Below are 16,869 nucleotides of genomic sequence, written 5' to 3'. Positions count from 1 at the left end.
GAGACAAGATTCCATCAAAATCCTAGAGGAGAACACAGGCAACACCCTTTCTGAACTTGGCCACAGTAACTTCTTGCAAGATTCATCCATGAAGACAAGAGAAACAAAAGCAAAAATGAACTATTGAGACTTCATCAAGATAAGAAGCTTTTGCACAGCAAAGGATACAGTCAACAAAACTAAAAGACAACCTACAGAATGGGAGAAGATATTTGCAAATGATGTATTAGATAAAGGGCTAGTTTCCAAGATCTATAAAGAACTTATTCAACTCAACAGCAAAAAACAAACAATTCAATCATGAAATGGGCAAAAGACATGAAGATAAATCTCACAGAGGAAGACATAGACATGACCAACAAGCTCATGAGAAAATGCCCTGCATCACTTGCCATCAGGGAATACAAATCAAAACCACCATGAGATACCACCTCACACCAGTGAGAATGCTGAAAATTAACAAGGCAGGAAACCACAAATGTTGGAGAGGATGTGGAAAAAGGGGAACCCTCCTGCACTGTTGGTGTGAATGTGAACTGGTGCAGCCACTCTGGCAAACTGTGGAGGTTCCTCAAAGTGTTAAAAATAGATCTGCCCTAGGACCCAGCAATTGCACTGCTGGGGATTTACCCCAAAGATTCAGATGCAATGAAACACCGGGACACCTGCACCCCGATGTTTCTAGCAGCAATGTCCACAATAGCCAAACTGTGGAAAGAGCCTCAGTGTCCATCGAAAGATGAATGGATAAAGAAGATGTGGTTTATGTGTACAATGGAATATTACTCAGCCATTAGAAATGACAAACACCCACCATTTGCTTTGACGTGGATGGAACTGGAGGGTATTATGCTGAGTGAAATAAGTCAATCGGAGAAGGACAAACATTATATGGTCTCATTCATTTGGGGAATATAAAAAATAGTGAAAGGGAATAAAGGGGAAAGGAGAAAAAATGAGTGGGAAATATCAGAAAGGGAGACAGAACATGAAAGACTCCTAACTCTGGGAAAAGAACTAGGGGTGGTAGAAGGGGAGGTGGGTGTGGGGTGGGGGTGGCTGGGTTACGGGCACTGAGGTGAACACTTGACGGGATGAGCACTGGGTGTTATTCTATATGTTGGCAAATTGAACACCAATAAAAAGTAAATTTATAAAAAAATCCAAAGATTCTTTTTAAAGTCATTTATGAAGCATAAGTTCAAAACTGCTTTTGATTTTCCACCTAGAAGATTTATTAGATGGCCAGATACAGAACACAATTTTAAAATTTATATAGCAAAAAAAAATGCAGTAAGCAAGAGCTTAGTCTCAAAAATGAGTTGCTTTATATTAAAATCCTAGATCCATCATTTGCTAGTTGTTTAATTTTGGGAAATGTGTCTCTCTGTGTCTGTGCCTTAGTTCCTTACCTATACACCCTCATAAAGTTGTGAAGATGACAGGTAAATCATGCAAAATTTCTCATACAGTACCTGGTCATAGTAAGTTACCAGTAAATCACTACTTTTTGTTCACTTAGCAGATAAAAGGTTGGGTAGCCAGCTCAATGATATTCTCCTCCTCTCTAAGATGGTGACAATGTGCTAGGTTCTATGGTGTATATTCACACTAGGAAGATACGCCTTTTCTGAAGATACACTTGGTGAGTATTCTCTAGTTCAGTGATGCTGAAGTATACTGCAAGGCAAAATTTGGTGAGTAGGCATTATGATTGTAGTTTCAGATTGCAATAAATATAAGTGCTGAGAATGTTTAAATCTCATTTCATAAAGTAAGGCACCTCTTAGGACTCACGGCTCCCTTACTAGATATTAAAAAAGAAATCGAACTCAGTATTTCCTAGGGTACACATAAAGTCAGGGTACATTCCTTTGTAAAAATGCAAAACAATAAATATAAATGCTGAAATGCAAAGCATTTGTGGAATGGTAAGATCTTTCTTGACCGATCTCCCATTTATAGATACAATTAAATCATTTAGACAACTCTACTTCAATATATGTTAGAAAGTCATAGGAGGTCTGGAGCAAGATACACAGGTCCATAAATTAGAGTTGCTAGACAGAGACCCCATAGCAATCTTCCTTAAATGAAATTACCAGCTGGGTTGTGCAAAGAATGCAAATTTATCTTTGAAAATTAGTGTTTCCCTAGGCTAATACCTTGTCTTTTGTTCTGGGACTCTGGAATGATAATACCCATGCCTATAATTCTCTTTGCTAAGTTTAAGAACCATGGGAAGGTCACTTTCATGTGATGTTTGCGACTTTTTTTCTCTAGGAAGTTTAGGCATGAGCCTGTCTTTGTCTGCCTATTTACAGTTAAATGAATTTCCAAGCCTGTGGACTCGGAAGATCTGGTTTCATCCCTAAAATTCTTCATTTCTGTTCTTTCCAGACTCTCTTATCTACTTGAATGCAGCCTTGTATCTTTGTGGCAAAGCAGGGCCTCTCCTGGCAGGTAATCCTGAGGGGCGTGTCAGTACCATTTCCTGGAGCAATCTTACAGGGTGGTTCTGCTTTTTATTTGCGCTCAAATGCTCAAATAACTTTGCTCCCTCCTCTGCAGCTGCCAGACCAGTTCCTGCTGCTGCTCAGGTAACTCTAACCTCTCCTGGGCACCACTATAGGCAGAGGGGGTTGATAAATGACTTCTACGTGTGCCTGCTTGCCTTCCTTCTTACCCTTATTCACGAGCATGCTCTCTCTCTCTCTCTCTCTCTCTCTCTCTCTCTCTCTATTTGTTCCATAGGGAGAGCGTCTGGGAAGTACCTTGCTGACCATTAAGAACATCATGAGCTCAAGCTATTGGAGTGAGATGAGCAGCAGCAGCTGTGGGACTCCACAGCCCCCAGAGGTGCTGCAGTGCCAGCCTCAGCATTACCACTGCTACCATCAGTCAAGCCAAACCCAGAACCCTCCAGAAAAAAATGTAGTGTATGAGAGAGTGAGGACCTACAGTGGGCCAATGAACAAGGTGGTTCAGGCCTTGAACCCCATCACCTCACAGGAAGTGCTCTCTCCTATTAAAACTGTCTCTTCCCACCAAAATTTGGTTTGGAGCAACCATTCTCAGGTACCATAAAGATAACTATGCCAGATTTGTAGAGAGAACCTCATTTCCTTTCTTTCTGCTTTTTCTACTTCTCTGCCTATTCTATAGGATGTTATCTTTTGGTGGACTGCAGCTATATAAGCAATATACGGTCATCCAAATTCCTTCTCTTGTTGTTTTTTTTTTTCATTTACTAGTGCCTGTGGTTGTTTAACAGCTCCAATGAGTTTCATAATCTAACTAGAGCATAGGATGACTCATTTTTTTGTTGGATTTGATTGAAGTTTCAGAACCGGGGTATTCTTTTGCCCCTACTGTAAAGCAATCCTCAACTTAAATACAATATTTTTTGTAGAATAAGTTCACATTGATTCACTTTATTTCAGAAGTAAACAGATTTTTTATATTAAATATGGCAGTTCAGAGACAATGGCTTATATGGAGTGAAAAGCAGTTATTTGTGTTCAGCAAATAGTATGCTGCTCCTGGATAAGTGACATGAACAAATATCTGTACAGATTGTCATATGTGTTTCATCTTCTGAAAATGACACACTGGTGTCAGCCAAAGTGAATAATATATGAAATATTGGTAAGAGGATTGAAAAAGTGGATATAGGATTCAGGAAGGGCAGATATAAGTAATTGTTATACAAAAACTTTAAAAAGCAGAACTCTAAGACACCTTTTAAAATAAAATAATTTTTTAATAAAATAAATTTGCCTTTAAAGGGGTTATTTTAGCATCAGTATATGTGCTAATAATCTTGCCAATGAATGTAAAGGAACATTGCAAGGCTATATAAAATTAAAAGCTCTGTTGTGTTTTCATTCTTTGAATACCCTCACACTAAATTTGCATGACTTTAAGCTTTCTGGAAACATCTGTCCAAACTAAAATTATGTTTTCAAGATAAAAATTTATACTGTAAAAATTCAAAAAGCAATCATTGGAATAATATCTGATGTTATATTATTTTACTGATCTAGAATAATACAAGTTATTTTCCCCAAAGCCACAATTTATGGTAGGATATGAAGCAATATTTCTAAAGTATATGTTAAAACTCTTTAAAATATTTTTTAAAGATATAGATAACACAACAACTACAAAGGCCACAATTTTACTGGTATTTAATGCTTAGCTTAATTTGAGGGAAAAATATGAAGAAAAAAATCTAGGATTTACTGTCAGTAGTTTCCTAGTTGAAAAAAACTCCACCTGATTTGAAGTCAAAAGGAAGAAAAAATATGAAGGTAAAAAATACTACTTTGTATAACTGATAATAATGTGAATGAACATGCCAATATTTAGCATTAGGATGTTAATGAACAACAAAGTAGGTGTCATCTATGTTCCTTGTTAGCCCCTAAACAATGCAAAAACAAGTTACCATTTATTATAGAAATGCTAAAATCACCCTATCTGGCATAGTTATTTAAAAACAATAATTTCTTTTCTTGTCAACTTACTAGTAAAGATAGATAAAAACTTAACAGCAAAAATTTAGCAAATTATAAATACTGACTACATATTAACTTTTAGGATCACTTTATTGTATATTCCTTAGTTCAACTTTCATTTTTAATAATCTCAGGACCAAGCTGTTTGAGCTTTTTTATAGGACTTATCGTCTCTTTACCTGATAATTACTAAAGAGATTCTTATAAGACTATCTCCTTCCTGAAACATATTTCCCTGTAGAGGAGTTTATAAAGAAACCTAGGGACACAAAATATTGCCGCAAAAACTGGGATAAGAGATTGGAATGGGGTGTTCTGAAGTCTGAAGTTATTTATAATTGAAACGAAAGAAAACTAAGGGGTGTGTGAGGATGAGGTAGTTGAAATTCTGGATATGTAGTAAAGGACAATTTAAAGCATTTAATTTACAATTTTAATTTAGGGACGCTGGGTGGCTCAGTGGTTGAGCGTCTGCCTTTGGCTAAGGTTGTGATCCCAGAGTCCCAGAATTGGGTCCTTCATCAGACTTCCTGCAAGGAGCCTGCTTCTCCCTTTGCCTATGTCACTGCCTCTCTCTCTCTCTCTCTGTCTCTCATGAATAAATAAATAAGATCTTTACAAAATAAAATAAAATTTTAATTTAATTTATTAAAAATTTATACAAATTTAATTTATTAAAAAGGAAAGTTGAATTAAGGAGTATACAATAAAGTAATCCTAAAACTTGTTCTATAGTAAATATTTATAATTTGTTAAATTCCTGCTGTTAAATTTTTATTTCTCTTTAATAGCAAATTGACAAAAGAGATTAATGTTTTTAAATGTTTAAGGACATTCCCTTAGTGAAATAAGAAGAAAATTTGACTATAAAATTTCAAACTGAGTTAGATATCAAAGGGTATTTACGAGTCTACTAAAAGATAATTTGGCAAGAAAGCTTTTTGATAGCTGTCACAAATAATGTGATGAAGAAACTCTATTTTATTTTTCTTTCTCCCTGTTTTTTGGCAGGATGACATTGTGTAAAGTAGAACCTAGATTTTGAAATTAATCTGAAATTAATTAATACTAATGTAATGGGTAAGACGTGGCAGCAGCTTTATAACATACAATGCCAAACAAAAGCAAGCAATACATATTACTCAAAATCCTTTTTTGTTTGTTTCCTGTTTTAATAAAGTCTCTCTTTAATATGTCATATTTTATTTTATTTTATTTAATATGTCATGTTTTAGAGACATTTTGAGTTGGTATGTAGCAACTATTCTGATGCTAGAGTTTGTGATTCTGGCAGGTAGGAGAATGTGTATTATAATCAACTGCTGGTCATCACAAATTCAGTTAAATTTTTACTTTATCTTTTAGCATTTTGGTGTTTTTAGATAATTAAGATAATTTATAAGATTTAAAAAATATATATAATTGGTGTGCCGAGCTGGGTCACTCAGTAAAGCATGTGACTCTGCTTCTCAAGATTGTTAGTTCAAGCCCCATGATAGATGTGGAGCCTACATTAAAATAAATAAAATAAAATAAAATAAAATAAAATAAAATAAAATAATTATATATAAAATAATTATATATAATTATATACAATAATTATATTTATATAATAAAATATGTTCCCACTGAAAAACTGAAATTGATGTCACTCTTCTTTGTTTCCCTCCAGATCTTAATTTTAGCTTATGTAGTAGATATTTTAGATTTAACTAATGCTCTTTACGACACTTTAGTATTTTCTATTTGGCTTTTTAGTACGTGTTTTTCCTCTATCACCTTCTGGTGCAATAAAATGGTGTTTATAAGTATAAACATATTTTAAATTTCTCTAGATATACTGTTGCTTTGTTTCCTGTCTATAATTATTAATATATTTTATTATTCTCTCAGTTATTTTTTATCTGGTTGATAGAGCAGTGAAAATTGAATGCAGAAAACAGACAATGTAGAAATTGTCTAAATTCATTCTAGAATTAAAATTACCAGGTTGATCCATATGGACAGGTAAAATCAAACACGGGGTAATCAAGGGCACAGATGCATTTAAAACTGAATGCAGTCTTGTGAATACATGAAGTTCTAGAAACTACACAAAACAAAATAAAACAACTTACAGCTCAATCTTTTAAAAAGCTTAAGTATTAACTTACCATCATTAACTCAAAATGAAATACTGCCTTAATGAATGCCATTGATGCAAAATTACTCAACATATATATTTCCCATCCACTAATCTAGCTTTTCATGTTCAAGATATTTTCCATGTATGCAAAAGGAAATCTGTTGTGTGAGAGAGAATTGAATTAAAATAAAATATTTTTAATAACAGTGATTCATTGAATTGAATATTTATTAATTGCCTATTATGGGGGAATCACTGTGATTATTTGGATGACTACTGTTTGCTTATCTCAGGGAGAGTCCACCTTGAAGATAGATATACAGGATTTGGTCTGTAAGTGTTCCATATATCTCTATTTCATTTTTAAATATTATTTTGTGCTTTGGCCATCAATATTTTATTGAATAAAACAAGTTTTAGTCAAAGAAAGGACCTCTTAATGTGTGTCCTCTTAATATGGGTTACCATTATTTTCAAGCTAAAACTTGCAACCAAATTTAACTCTAGAAATTGGTCAGGGAAAATGTGTTTTTATGTGTGTTATTGATAGCCTCTGCTATCAATAATTACTCAGTTTGGGTTTATCTTTGTTCACATGATTTTTCCCCCTTTTCTTTGGTGATGAAAATTGTGGGTAGGTCCCTTGCTGTGCCAGGATTTCTATACAGTATCAGAAAAATTTCCTGTTCTGTGGGGAGGGGTGTGTTGCTTTGATAAATTGTTGTTCAAGGGTGTGTTCACTAAAGTGAATGATTGTTCAGGGAAGTAGGTTGTAGAGAAAGGAATGAGGTCATAAGATAAAGAGGCCCATGTTTTCAGCTTTGATCAGCCCTTTTATACTTGCAGTTACATAAAGATGTAGAAATTGTAAGTCCAACTAATTGCTGGGTAAAAATGCCCATGCCAATTGTTTCTTGTTTAAGGGAGATTTGATAAATTGCTGGGCCTGTTTTCCGGCCATGAAACCACAAGCTGTCCTTGTGTGTGTTTGTGGCAAGGTGGGGAAGGGAAGCGAGGCAAGGCAAGGGGAAAGGTGAACTGGTCCTCAAACTGCTGTGATCCAAATTTCTTTTCGCGGCAATGGCAATTCATGGTAAAACAACTGGGATATTTGCCATGCTCTTAAATACCATTTATTTTTATTTAAATTTTTTTATTTGACTGTAGCTGAAAAACAATGTTACATAGTTTCAGGTGTACTACATAGTAATTCAACTTCTGTATATATTATGCTATGCTCACCACAAGTGTAGCTACAATCTGCCCCCATTCAACATTAATATAACTGTAGCTCTGACCTATGCTTTTTATTCCAGTGATGTATTCATTCCATAACTGGAAGCCTATATTTCCCACTCTCCTTCACCCATTTTCTCCATACCCTCACACCCCTTCCTTCTGGCAATCATCAGTTTGTTCTTTGTATTTATAGTCTGATTCTGCTTTTTGTTTATTAAACCCCATTTAAAAGTGAAAACCTTTATAAACAAGTATATTTGAGCTTACTTTTTTTTTTTTACATCAGCAGCTATGGTGTTAGCATCCTTTTTTTGATTTCTAATGGAGCATATATATGTCTAGTTTTTAAAGACAAAAAGCATGTACTTCAAAGAGACTGTATACTTTATTTTTTCTCCTAATTTCCTTCAGGAAAAGGAGAGAAAAAATGAGTCTCTTAAATGAGGGATTTCCTTTGGAGGAAAAGGATGAGGGGAAGAAGTTTTATTTCTAGCACAGTCTATTGCTTTCTTAACATGAGAACAGAATTACAGGTTTTATCCTAAATCAAGGAAGTGTTTGTTTGATCTAAAAAAATATTGTAATTTATATGTTTCTTCCTGTACAAAGTTCAGAACAACATTGAACAATAACCTGAGGCAGGTGTTTAACCATGTTATTGGCTTTGAAAGGTTTTCACAGAAGCATCTTTTAAACTATTCAGGGAATGTATTCAAATGGCAGTTTGCCTTGCCAAATTCTGTCAGCATAAATATCAGATCGTATTTAAAGATATTGCCTCTTTTGAAACTGTGGTCCTGAACTGTTCATAAGTCACTACTATTACTTTCAGTGATTCTCATAGTCATTTTTTTATTTAAATTTATTTTTTATTGGTGTTCAATTTGCCAACATATAGAATAGCACCCAGTGCTCATCCCATCAAGTGTCCACCTCAGTGCCCGTCACCCAGTCACCCCCATCCCCCGCCCATCTCCCCTTCCCCTCCCCTTCCACCACCCCTAGTTCATTTCCCAGAGTTAGAAGTCTTTCATGTTCTGTCTCCCTTTCTGATAGTTCCCACTCATTTTTTCTCCTTTCCCCTTTATTCCCTTTCACTATTTTTTATATTCCCCAAATGAATGAGACCATATAATGTTTGTCCTTCTTTGATTGACTTATTTCATTCAGCATAAATGTCATTTTAAGACCCCTTCTTGGAACATTGTATAATTTATTAGTTTTTCAAAGTTTTAAAGTTCAAATTACACAGTATGAGCATTCCATGTTCATTTCAACAAGCTTCCAAATATTTAAAGAACAAAGGCTTATACTGTGTGTGTAATCTCTATTCTTATTCCCAGCAATCTTGCCATCTCTCCTGTATTTATTGCACCAAAGTCTTGAACTCTTTGATAAGAGTTATCAATAAGAAATGATAGCTAGTAGGTGTTGGCTAAAGAGGTTCATATTTTTCAGAGTATAAAGATGAGTTGCAGGAAACATTGTGTGGAGAAAACGCCCATACAAATGAATCTATGTGGAATGACTCATAGAGGGCTATAAATAATAAACGGGCAGAACATACTCATATGCTGCCTTAATATATTAGGCTTGCAGTGGTAGTCCTAACGTACTACTGAAAGGGAGGATGAAAATGTTACAAGCTGAACCAAAAGAAAAACAAAAGAAAAACCACAGCATGCAAAATATTTGGCAATTTGTTTTAAGAACAACACATTACACCTACAGTATAGATATACTTCCATATGTATTTGCCAGTGTTTCCCTTGTAAGTCTGTGATTCTGATTTTCAATAGCCTTGTTCCAAAAAAAAGAAATATTTTTATTGTCGTGGGAATATATCCTGGAGTTCTGTCAATTGGTTGTAAATTATTGTAATATATGAAGAGATTGAGTAACACTATCAACTCTTTGCACACTAATAAAACTACACAATTTTCTGATTTGGGAAAAAATGAAAAGAAGGTCAGCATAATCAGGAAAGTGACTTATCTAATAATTATTAAAAATCATACTCTTACTTTTATAGACCATTTTCTTTTAAAATGAGAGCCTATTCTGGAATTTAACTAGAAGCAGATCAGACAAACCATAATTAAAAGTCAGAAGGAATATCAAGGCAGTAGTCTCTTTTTTTAAGTTTTTATTATAATTCTGGTGTGGGCACTTGGATGGCTCAATGGTTGAGTGTCTGCATTTGGCTCAGGTCATGATCCTGGGGTCCTGGGATGGAGTTCCACATCAAGCTCCTGGCAGGGAGCCTGCTTCTCCCTCTACCTATGTCTCTGCCTCTCTCTGTGTGTCTCTCATGAATAAACTTAAAAAACTTTAATTCCGGTTAGTTAATATGCAGTGTAATATTAGTTTCAGGTGCACAATTTAGCGATTCAACAATTCCATACATCACCCAGTACTCATCACAATTACCCGCCTTATTCCCCATCACCTATTTAACCCATCCCCTCTGGTAACCAACAGTTTGTTCTCTATAGTTAAGAGCCTGTTTCTTGGTTTGCCTCTCTTTCTCTCTTTATTCCTCTTCGCTCATTTGTTTTGTTTCTTAAAATCCACATATGAGTGAAATCACATGGTATTTGCCTTTCTCTGACTTATTTCACTTAGCATTATATTTTTGTATTCTTTGGATAAATATTCAATAGTGCAATTGATTGTTGAATTATTGGGCAGTTTCTATTTTTAACTATTTGAGGAAGCTCCATACTGTTTTCCAGAGTAGTAAAGGAGTACCAGTTTACATTACCACCAATAAGCGCAAGAGGGTTTCTCTTTCTCCATATTGTTGCCAAAACGTCGTTTTTGTGGGTGTGTGTGGTTTTTTTAGCCATTCTGACAGGTGTGAGGAAATATTTCATTGTAGTTTTGATTTGCATTTTCAGGACAGTAGACTTAAATAAGTTTTATTTCTTTAATAAATTTATTTTTTATTGGTGTTAAATTTGTCAACATGAGGAATAACACCCAGTGCTCATCCCGTCAAGTGCCCAACTCATTGCCCGCCACCCAGCCACCCCCCCACCTCCCCTTACACCACCCTTGCTTCTTTTCCCAGAGTTAGGAGTCATTCAGGTTCTGTCTCCCTTTCTGATATTTCCCACTTAATTTTTCTACTTTCCCTTTTATTCCCTTTCACTACTTTTTATATTCCCCAAGTGAATGAGACCATATAATGTTTGTCCTTCTCTGATTGACTTATGTCACTCAGCATAATACCCTCCAGTTCCATCCACGTTGAAGCAAATGGTGGGTATTTGTCGTTTCTAATGGCTGAGTAATATTCCATTGTATACATAAACCACATCTTCTTTATCCACTCATCTTTCATTGGACACCGAGGCTCCTTCCACAGTTTGGCTATCGTGGCCATTGCTGCTATAAACATCGGGGTGCAGGTGTCCCGGCGTTTCACTGCATCTGTATCTTTGGGGTAAATCCCCAACAGTGCAATTGCTGGGTTGTAGGGCAGGTCTATTTTTAACTCTTTGAGGAACCTCCACACAGTTTTCCAGAGTGGCTGCACCAGTTCACATTCCCGCCAACAGTGTAAGAGGGTTCCCTTTTCTCCGCATCCTCTCCAACATTTGTGGTTTCCTGGTTTGTTAATTTTCCCCATTCTCACTGGTGTGAGGTGGTATCTCATTGTGGTTTTGATTTGTATTTCCCTGATGGCAAGTGATGCAGAGCATTTCTCATGTGCGTGTTGGCCATGTCTATGTCTTCCTCTGTGAGATTTCTGTTCATGTCTTTTGCCCATTTCATGATTGGATTGTTTGTTTCTTTGGTGTTGAGTTTAAGAAGTTCTTTATAGATCTTGGATACTAGCCCTTTATCTGATACGTCATTTGCAAATATCTTCTCCCATTCTGTAGGTTGTCTTTTAGTTTTGTTGACTGTATCCTTTGCTGTGCAAAAGCTTCTTATCTTGATGAAGTCCCAAGAGTTCATTTTTGCTTTTGTTTCTTTTGACTTCGTGGTTGTATCTTGCAAGTTACTGTGGCCAAGTTCAAAAAGGGTGTTGCCTGTGTTCTCCTCTAGGATTTTGATGGAATCTTGTCTCACAGTTAGATCTTTCATTCATTTTGAGTTTATCTTTGTGTATGATGCAAGAGACTGGTCTAGTTTCATTCTTCTGCATGTGGATTGCCAAATTTCCCAGCACCATTTATTGAAGAGACTGTCTTTCTTATAGTGGATAGTCTTTTCTCCTTTGTCGAATATTAGTTGGCCATAGAGTTGAGGGTCCACCTCTAGATTCTCTATTCTGTTCCATTGATCTATGTGCCTGTTTTTGTACCAGTACCACACTGTCTTGATGACCACAGCTTTGTAGTAAAACTTGAAATCTGGCATTGTGATGCCCCCAGCTATGGTTTTCTTTTTTAATATTCCCCTCGGTATTTGGGGTCTTTTCTGCTTCCACACAAATCTTGAAATAATTGAAATAATTTCTTCCTACTCTCTGAAGAAAGTCCATGATATTTTGATAGGGATTGCATTAAACATGTAAATTACCCTGGGTAACATTGACATTTTCACAATATTAATTCTTCCAATCCACGAGCATGGAATATTTTTCCAATTCTTTGTGTCTTCCTCAAGTTCTTTCAGAAGTGTTCTGTAGTTTTTAGAGTATAGATCCTTTACCTCTTTGGTTGGGTTTATTCCTAGGTATCTTATGCTTTTGGGTGCAACTGTCAATGGGATTGACTCCTTAATTTCTCTTTCTTAAGTCTCATTGTTAGTGTATAGAAATGCCTGGGCTTCTGGGCATTGATTTTGTATCCTGCCACACTGCCAAATTGCTGTATGAGTTCTAGCAATCTGGGGTGGAGTCTTTTGGGTATTCTATGTAGAGTATCATGTCATCTGCGAAGAGGGAGAGTTTGACTTCTTTGCCAATTTGAATGCCTTTTATTTCTTTTTGTTGTCTGATTGGTGAGGCTAGGACTTCTAGTACTATGTTGAATAGCAGTGGTGAGAGTGGACATCCCTGTCTTGTTCCTGATCTTAGGGGAACGGCTCCCAGTGCTTCCCCATAGAGAATGATATTTGCTGTGGGCTTTTCGTAGATGGCTTTTAAGATGTTGAGGAATGTTCCCTGTATCCCTACACTCTGAAGAGTTTTGACCAGGAATGGATGCTATATTTTGTCAAATTCTTTCTCTGCATCTATTGAGAGGATCACACGGTTCTTGTTTTTTCTCTTGCTGATATGATGAATCACATTGATTTTTTTATGAGTGTTGAATCAGCCTTGCATCCCGGGGATAAATCCTGCTAGGTTATGGTGAATAATCTTCTTAATGTACTGTGGATCCTATTGGCTAGTATATCTTGTTGAGAATTTTTGCATCCATGCTCTTCAGGGATATTGGTCTATAATTCTTCTTTTTGGTGGGGTCTTTGTCTGGTTTTGGAATTAAGGTGATGCTGGCCTCATAGAACGAATTTGGAAGTACTCCATCACTTTCTGTCTTTCGAAACAGCTTTAGTAGAATAGGTATGGTTTCTTTTTTTTTTATGATAGTCACACAGAGAGAGAGAGAGAGAGGCAGAGACACAGGCAGAGGGAGAGGCAGGCTCCATGCACCCGGAATCCGACGTGGGATTTGATCCCGGGTCTCCAGGATCGCGCCCTGGGCCAAAGGCAGGCGCCAAACTGCTGCGCCACCCAGGGATCCCTGGTTTCTTTTTTAAACGTTTGATAGAATTCCCCAGGGAAGCCATCTGGCCCTGGACTTTTGTGTCTTGGGAGGTTTTTGATGACTGCTTCAATTTCCTCCCTGGTTATTGGCCTGTTCAGGTTTTCTATTTCTTCCTGTTCCAGTTTTCGCAGTTTGTGGTTTTCCAGAAATGCGTCCATTTCTTCTCAATTGCCTAATTTATTGGCGTATACCTGTTCATAATAAGTCTTTAAGATCGTGTGTATTTCCTTGGTGTTGGTGGAGATCTCTGCTTTCTCATTCAGATTTTATTAATTTGAGTCTTCTCTCTCTTCTTTTTAATAAGGCTGGCTAATGGTTTATCTATCTTATTAATTCTTTCAAAGAACCAACTCCTGGTTTTGTTGATCTGTTCCACAGTTCTTCTGGTCTCGATTTCGTTGAGTTCTGCTCGAATCATTATTAACTCTTTCTTTCTGCTGGGTGTAGGATCTGTTTGCTGTTTTTTCTCTAGCTCCCTTAGGTGTAAGGTTAGCTTTTGTATTTGAGTTCTTTCCAGTTTTTGGATGGATGCTTGTATTGTGATGTGTTTGCCCCTCAGGACTGCTTTTGCTGTATCCCAAAGATTTTGATTGGTTGTATCTTCATTCTCATTAGTTTCCATGAATCTTTTTTAATTCTTCTCTAATTTCCTGGTTGACCCTTTAATCTTTTAGCAGGGTGGTCCTTAACCTCCACGTGTTTGAAGTCCTTCCAAACTTCTTATTGTGATTTAGTTCTAACTTCAAGGCATTATGGTCTGAGAATATGCAGGGGACGATCCCAGTCTTTTGGTGTCAGTTAAGACCCAATTTGTGACCCAGTATGTGGTCTATTCTGGAGAAAGTTCCATGTGCACTTGAGAACAATGTGTATTCCGTTGCATTTGGATGTAAAGTTCTGTAAATAGGGGATCCCTGGGTGGCGCAGTGGTTTAGCGCCTGCCTTTGGCCCAGGGCAAGATCCTGGAGACCCGGGATCGAGTCCCACATCGAGCTTCCGGTGCATGGAGCCTGCTTCTCCCTCTGCCTGTGTCTTTGCCTCTCTCTCTCTCTCTCTCTCTCTGTGACTATCATAAATAATAAAAAAAAAGTTAAAAAAAAAGAAGAAGTTTAAAAAAAAATAAAGTTCTGTAAATATCTGTGAAATCCATCTGGTCCAGTGTATCAATTAAAGATCTTGTTTCTTTGGAGATGTTGTGATTAGAAGACCTATCAAGTGTAGAAAGCACTAGATTGAAGTCACCAAGTATAAGTGTTTTATTATCTAAGTATGTCTTAATTTTGGTTATTAATTGATTGATATATTTGGCAGCTCCCTCATTCGGGGCATATATATTGAGGATTGTTAAGCCCTCTCGTTGGACAGATCCTTTAAGTATGATATAGTGTCCCTCTTCATCTCTCACTGCCATCTTCAGGGTACATTTTAGTTTATCTGATATAAGGATGGCTACCCCTGCTTTCTTTTGAGGACCATTTGAATGGTAAATGGTTCTTCTACCTTTTATTTTGAGGCTGGAGGTTTCCTTATGTTTAAAATGATTCTCTTGTAGACAGCAAATAGATGGGTCCTGCTTTTTTATCCAGTCTGAAATCCAGTGCCTTTAGATGGCATCATTAAGCCCATTCACGTTCAGAGTTACTATTGAAAGATATGAGTTTAGTGTCATCATGATACCTATCCAGTCCCTGTTTTTGTGGATTGTTCCATTGGACTTCTTAAGAGGGACTTTTAAGAGTCCCCCTTAAAATTTCTTGCAGAGCTGGTTTGGAGTTCACATATTCTTTCAGTTCTTGCCTGTCTTAGAAGCTCTTTATCTCTCCTTCCATTCTGAATGAGAGCCTTGCTGGATAAAGTATTCTTGGCTGTATGTTTTTCTCATTTAGGACTCTGAATATATCCTGCCAGCCCTTTCTAGCCTGCCAGGTCTCTGTGGACAGGTCTGCTGTTAATCTGATATTCCTCCTCATAATTTAGGGATTTCTTGTCTCTTGCTGCTTTAAGGATATTCTCTTTATCTTTGGAATTCGCAAGTTTCACTATTAAATGTCGAGGTGTTGAATGGTTTTTATTGATTTTAGGGGGGGGGTCTTCTATTTCCTGGATCTGAATGCCTGTTTCCCTTCCCAGATTAGGAAAGTTTTCAGCTATGATTTGTTCAAATACATATTCTGGCCCTCTGGCCCTTTTGGTGCCCTCGGAAACCGCAATTAAACGTAGGTTTTTCTTCCTCAGGCTGTCACTTATTACTCTTAATCTATCCTCATGATCTTTTAATTGTTTGTTTCTTTTTTCCTCAGTTTCCGTCTTTCCCATCAACTTGTCTTCTATGTCACTCACTCATTCTTCCACCTCGTTAACCCTCATCGTTAGGACCTCTAGTTTGGATTGCATCTCATTCAATTGATTTTTAATTTCTGCCTGATTAGATCTAAATCCTGCAGTCATGAAGTCTCTTGAGTCCTTTATGCTTTTTTCTAGAGCCACCAGTAGCTTTATAATAGTGCTTCTGAATTGGCCCTCTGACATTGAATTGTAATCCAAATTTTGTAACTCTGTGGGAGAGAGGACTGTTTCTGATTCTTTCTTTTGAGGTGAGCTTTTCCTTCTAGTCATTTTGCTCAATGCAGAGTGGCCAAAAACAAGTTGTATTGGGAAGAGGGGAAAAAGAGAGAATACAAAGAAGGAAAGAAAAAGAAGAAAAGAAAAAGAAAAACAGAAGAAAAGAAAGAGAAAAAATGCAAAAAAGAGAGAAGAAAAGAAGAAAAGAAAAGAAAAGAAAGGGGGGCAAAGCAAACAGACATCAAAAAAAAAATAAGGGGGAGTATCCTCTGATTCTGTATACTGTAAATCCCTCGACTTCCCCTGGAACTTTCCGGTGCTGCTTGGTCAATAATTTATTTTTCCCCTGTCCGTCTAGCTGGTCTTCTGTGGTAGGGGCCTGTTGTGTGGATTCTCAGGTGTTAGCACTTAGGGGAGCTGCTCAGCCCCCTGCCTGGTACAGGGCTCAGTGAGTGATGTTTAAGCTGTTTATCTGGTGAGGCCACTGTGAGGCTCAGTGGGGGTTGTTTGTCCTGTGAGGCCCCAGGAGGAACAACAACAGTGGCTGGGGCCAGCTCTGGAGCCCTGGATTCAGCTCCTGCAGTAACTACAGAGCTCTCAGCCTGCAGGGTCCTGGATGCTCAAGGGGGCGGGGCGCTGATCTGCTCAGCTTGGGGCAGGAGTGTCCTTGCTGTCCTGTGCACTCCTGGCTTCTGCG

General features: G+C 37.1%; 1 protein-coding gene across 3 annotated transcripts in view; it reads left to right on the top strand.

Annotated features, from left to right (window-relative positions):
- Positions 1-2,528: 2,528 nt before the first annotated feature.
- The window catches only part of POF1B (POF1B actin binding protein), a 108,959-nt gene continuing 94,618 nt past the window's right edge, over positions 2,529-16,869 (top strand). For all 3 annotated transcript variants that reach the window (XM_038587818.1, XM_038587816.1, XM_038587815.1), the window contains exons 1-2: positions 2,529-2,600; positions 2,755-3,078. In XM_038587818.1, the coding sequence (XP_038443746.1) occupies positions 2,797-3,078 (282 nt within the window). In that variant the 5' untranslated portion in view covers positions 2,529-2,600; positions 2,755-2,796. The remainder of the gene's footprint in view (positions 2,601-2,754; positions 3,079-16,869) is intronic.

The sequence above is a fragment of the Canis lupus genome, chromosome X (genome assembly GCF_011100685.1).
Source record: "Canis lupus familiaris isolate Mischka breed German Shepherd chromosome X, alternate assembly UU_Cfam_GSD_1.0, whole genome shotgun sequence".
In the NCBI taxonomy this organism is placed as follows: domain Eukaryota; kingdom Metazoa; phylum Chordata; class Mammalia; order Carnivora; family Canidae; genus Canis; species Canis lupus.
This window is presented reverse-complemented; position numbering and strand designations above follow the sequence as displayed.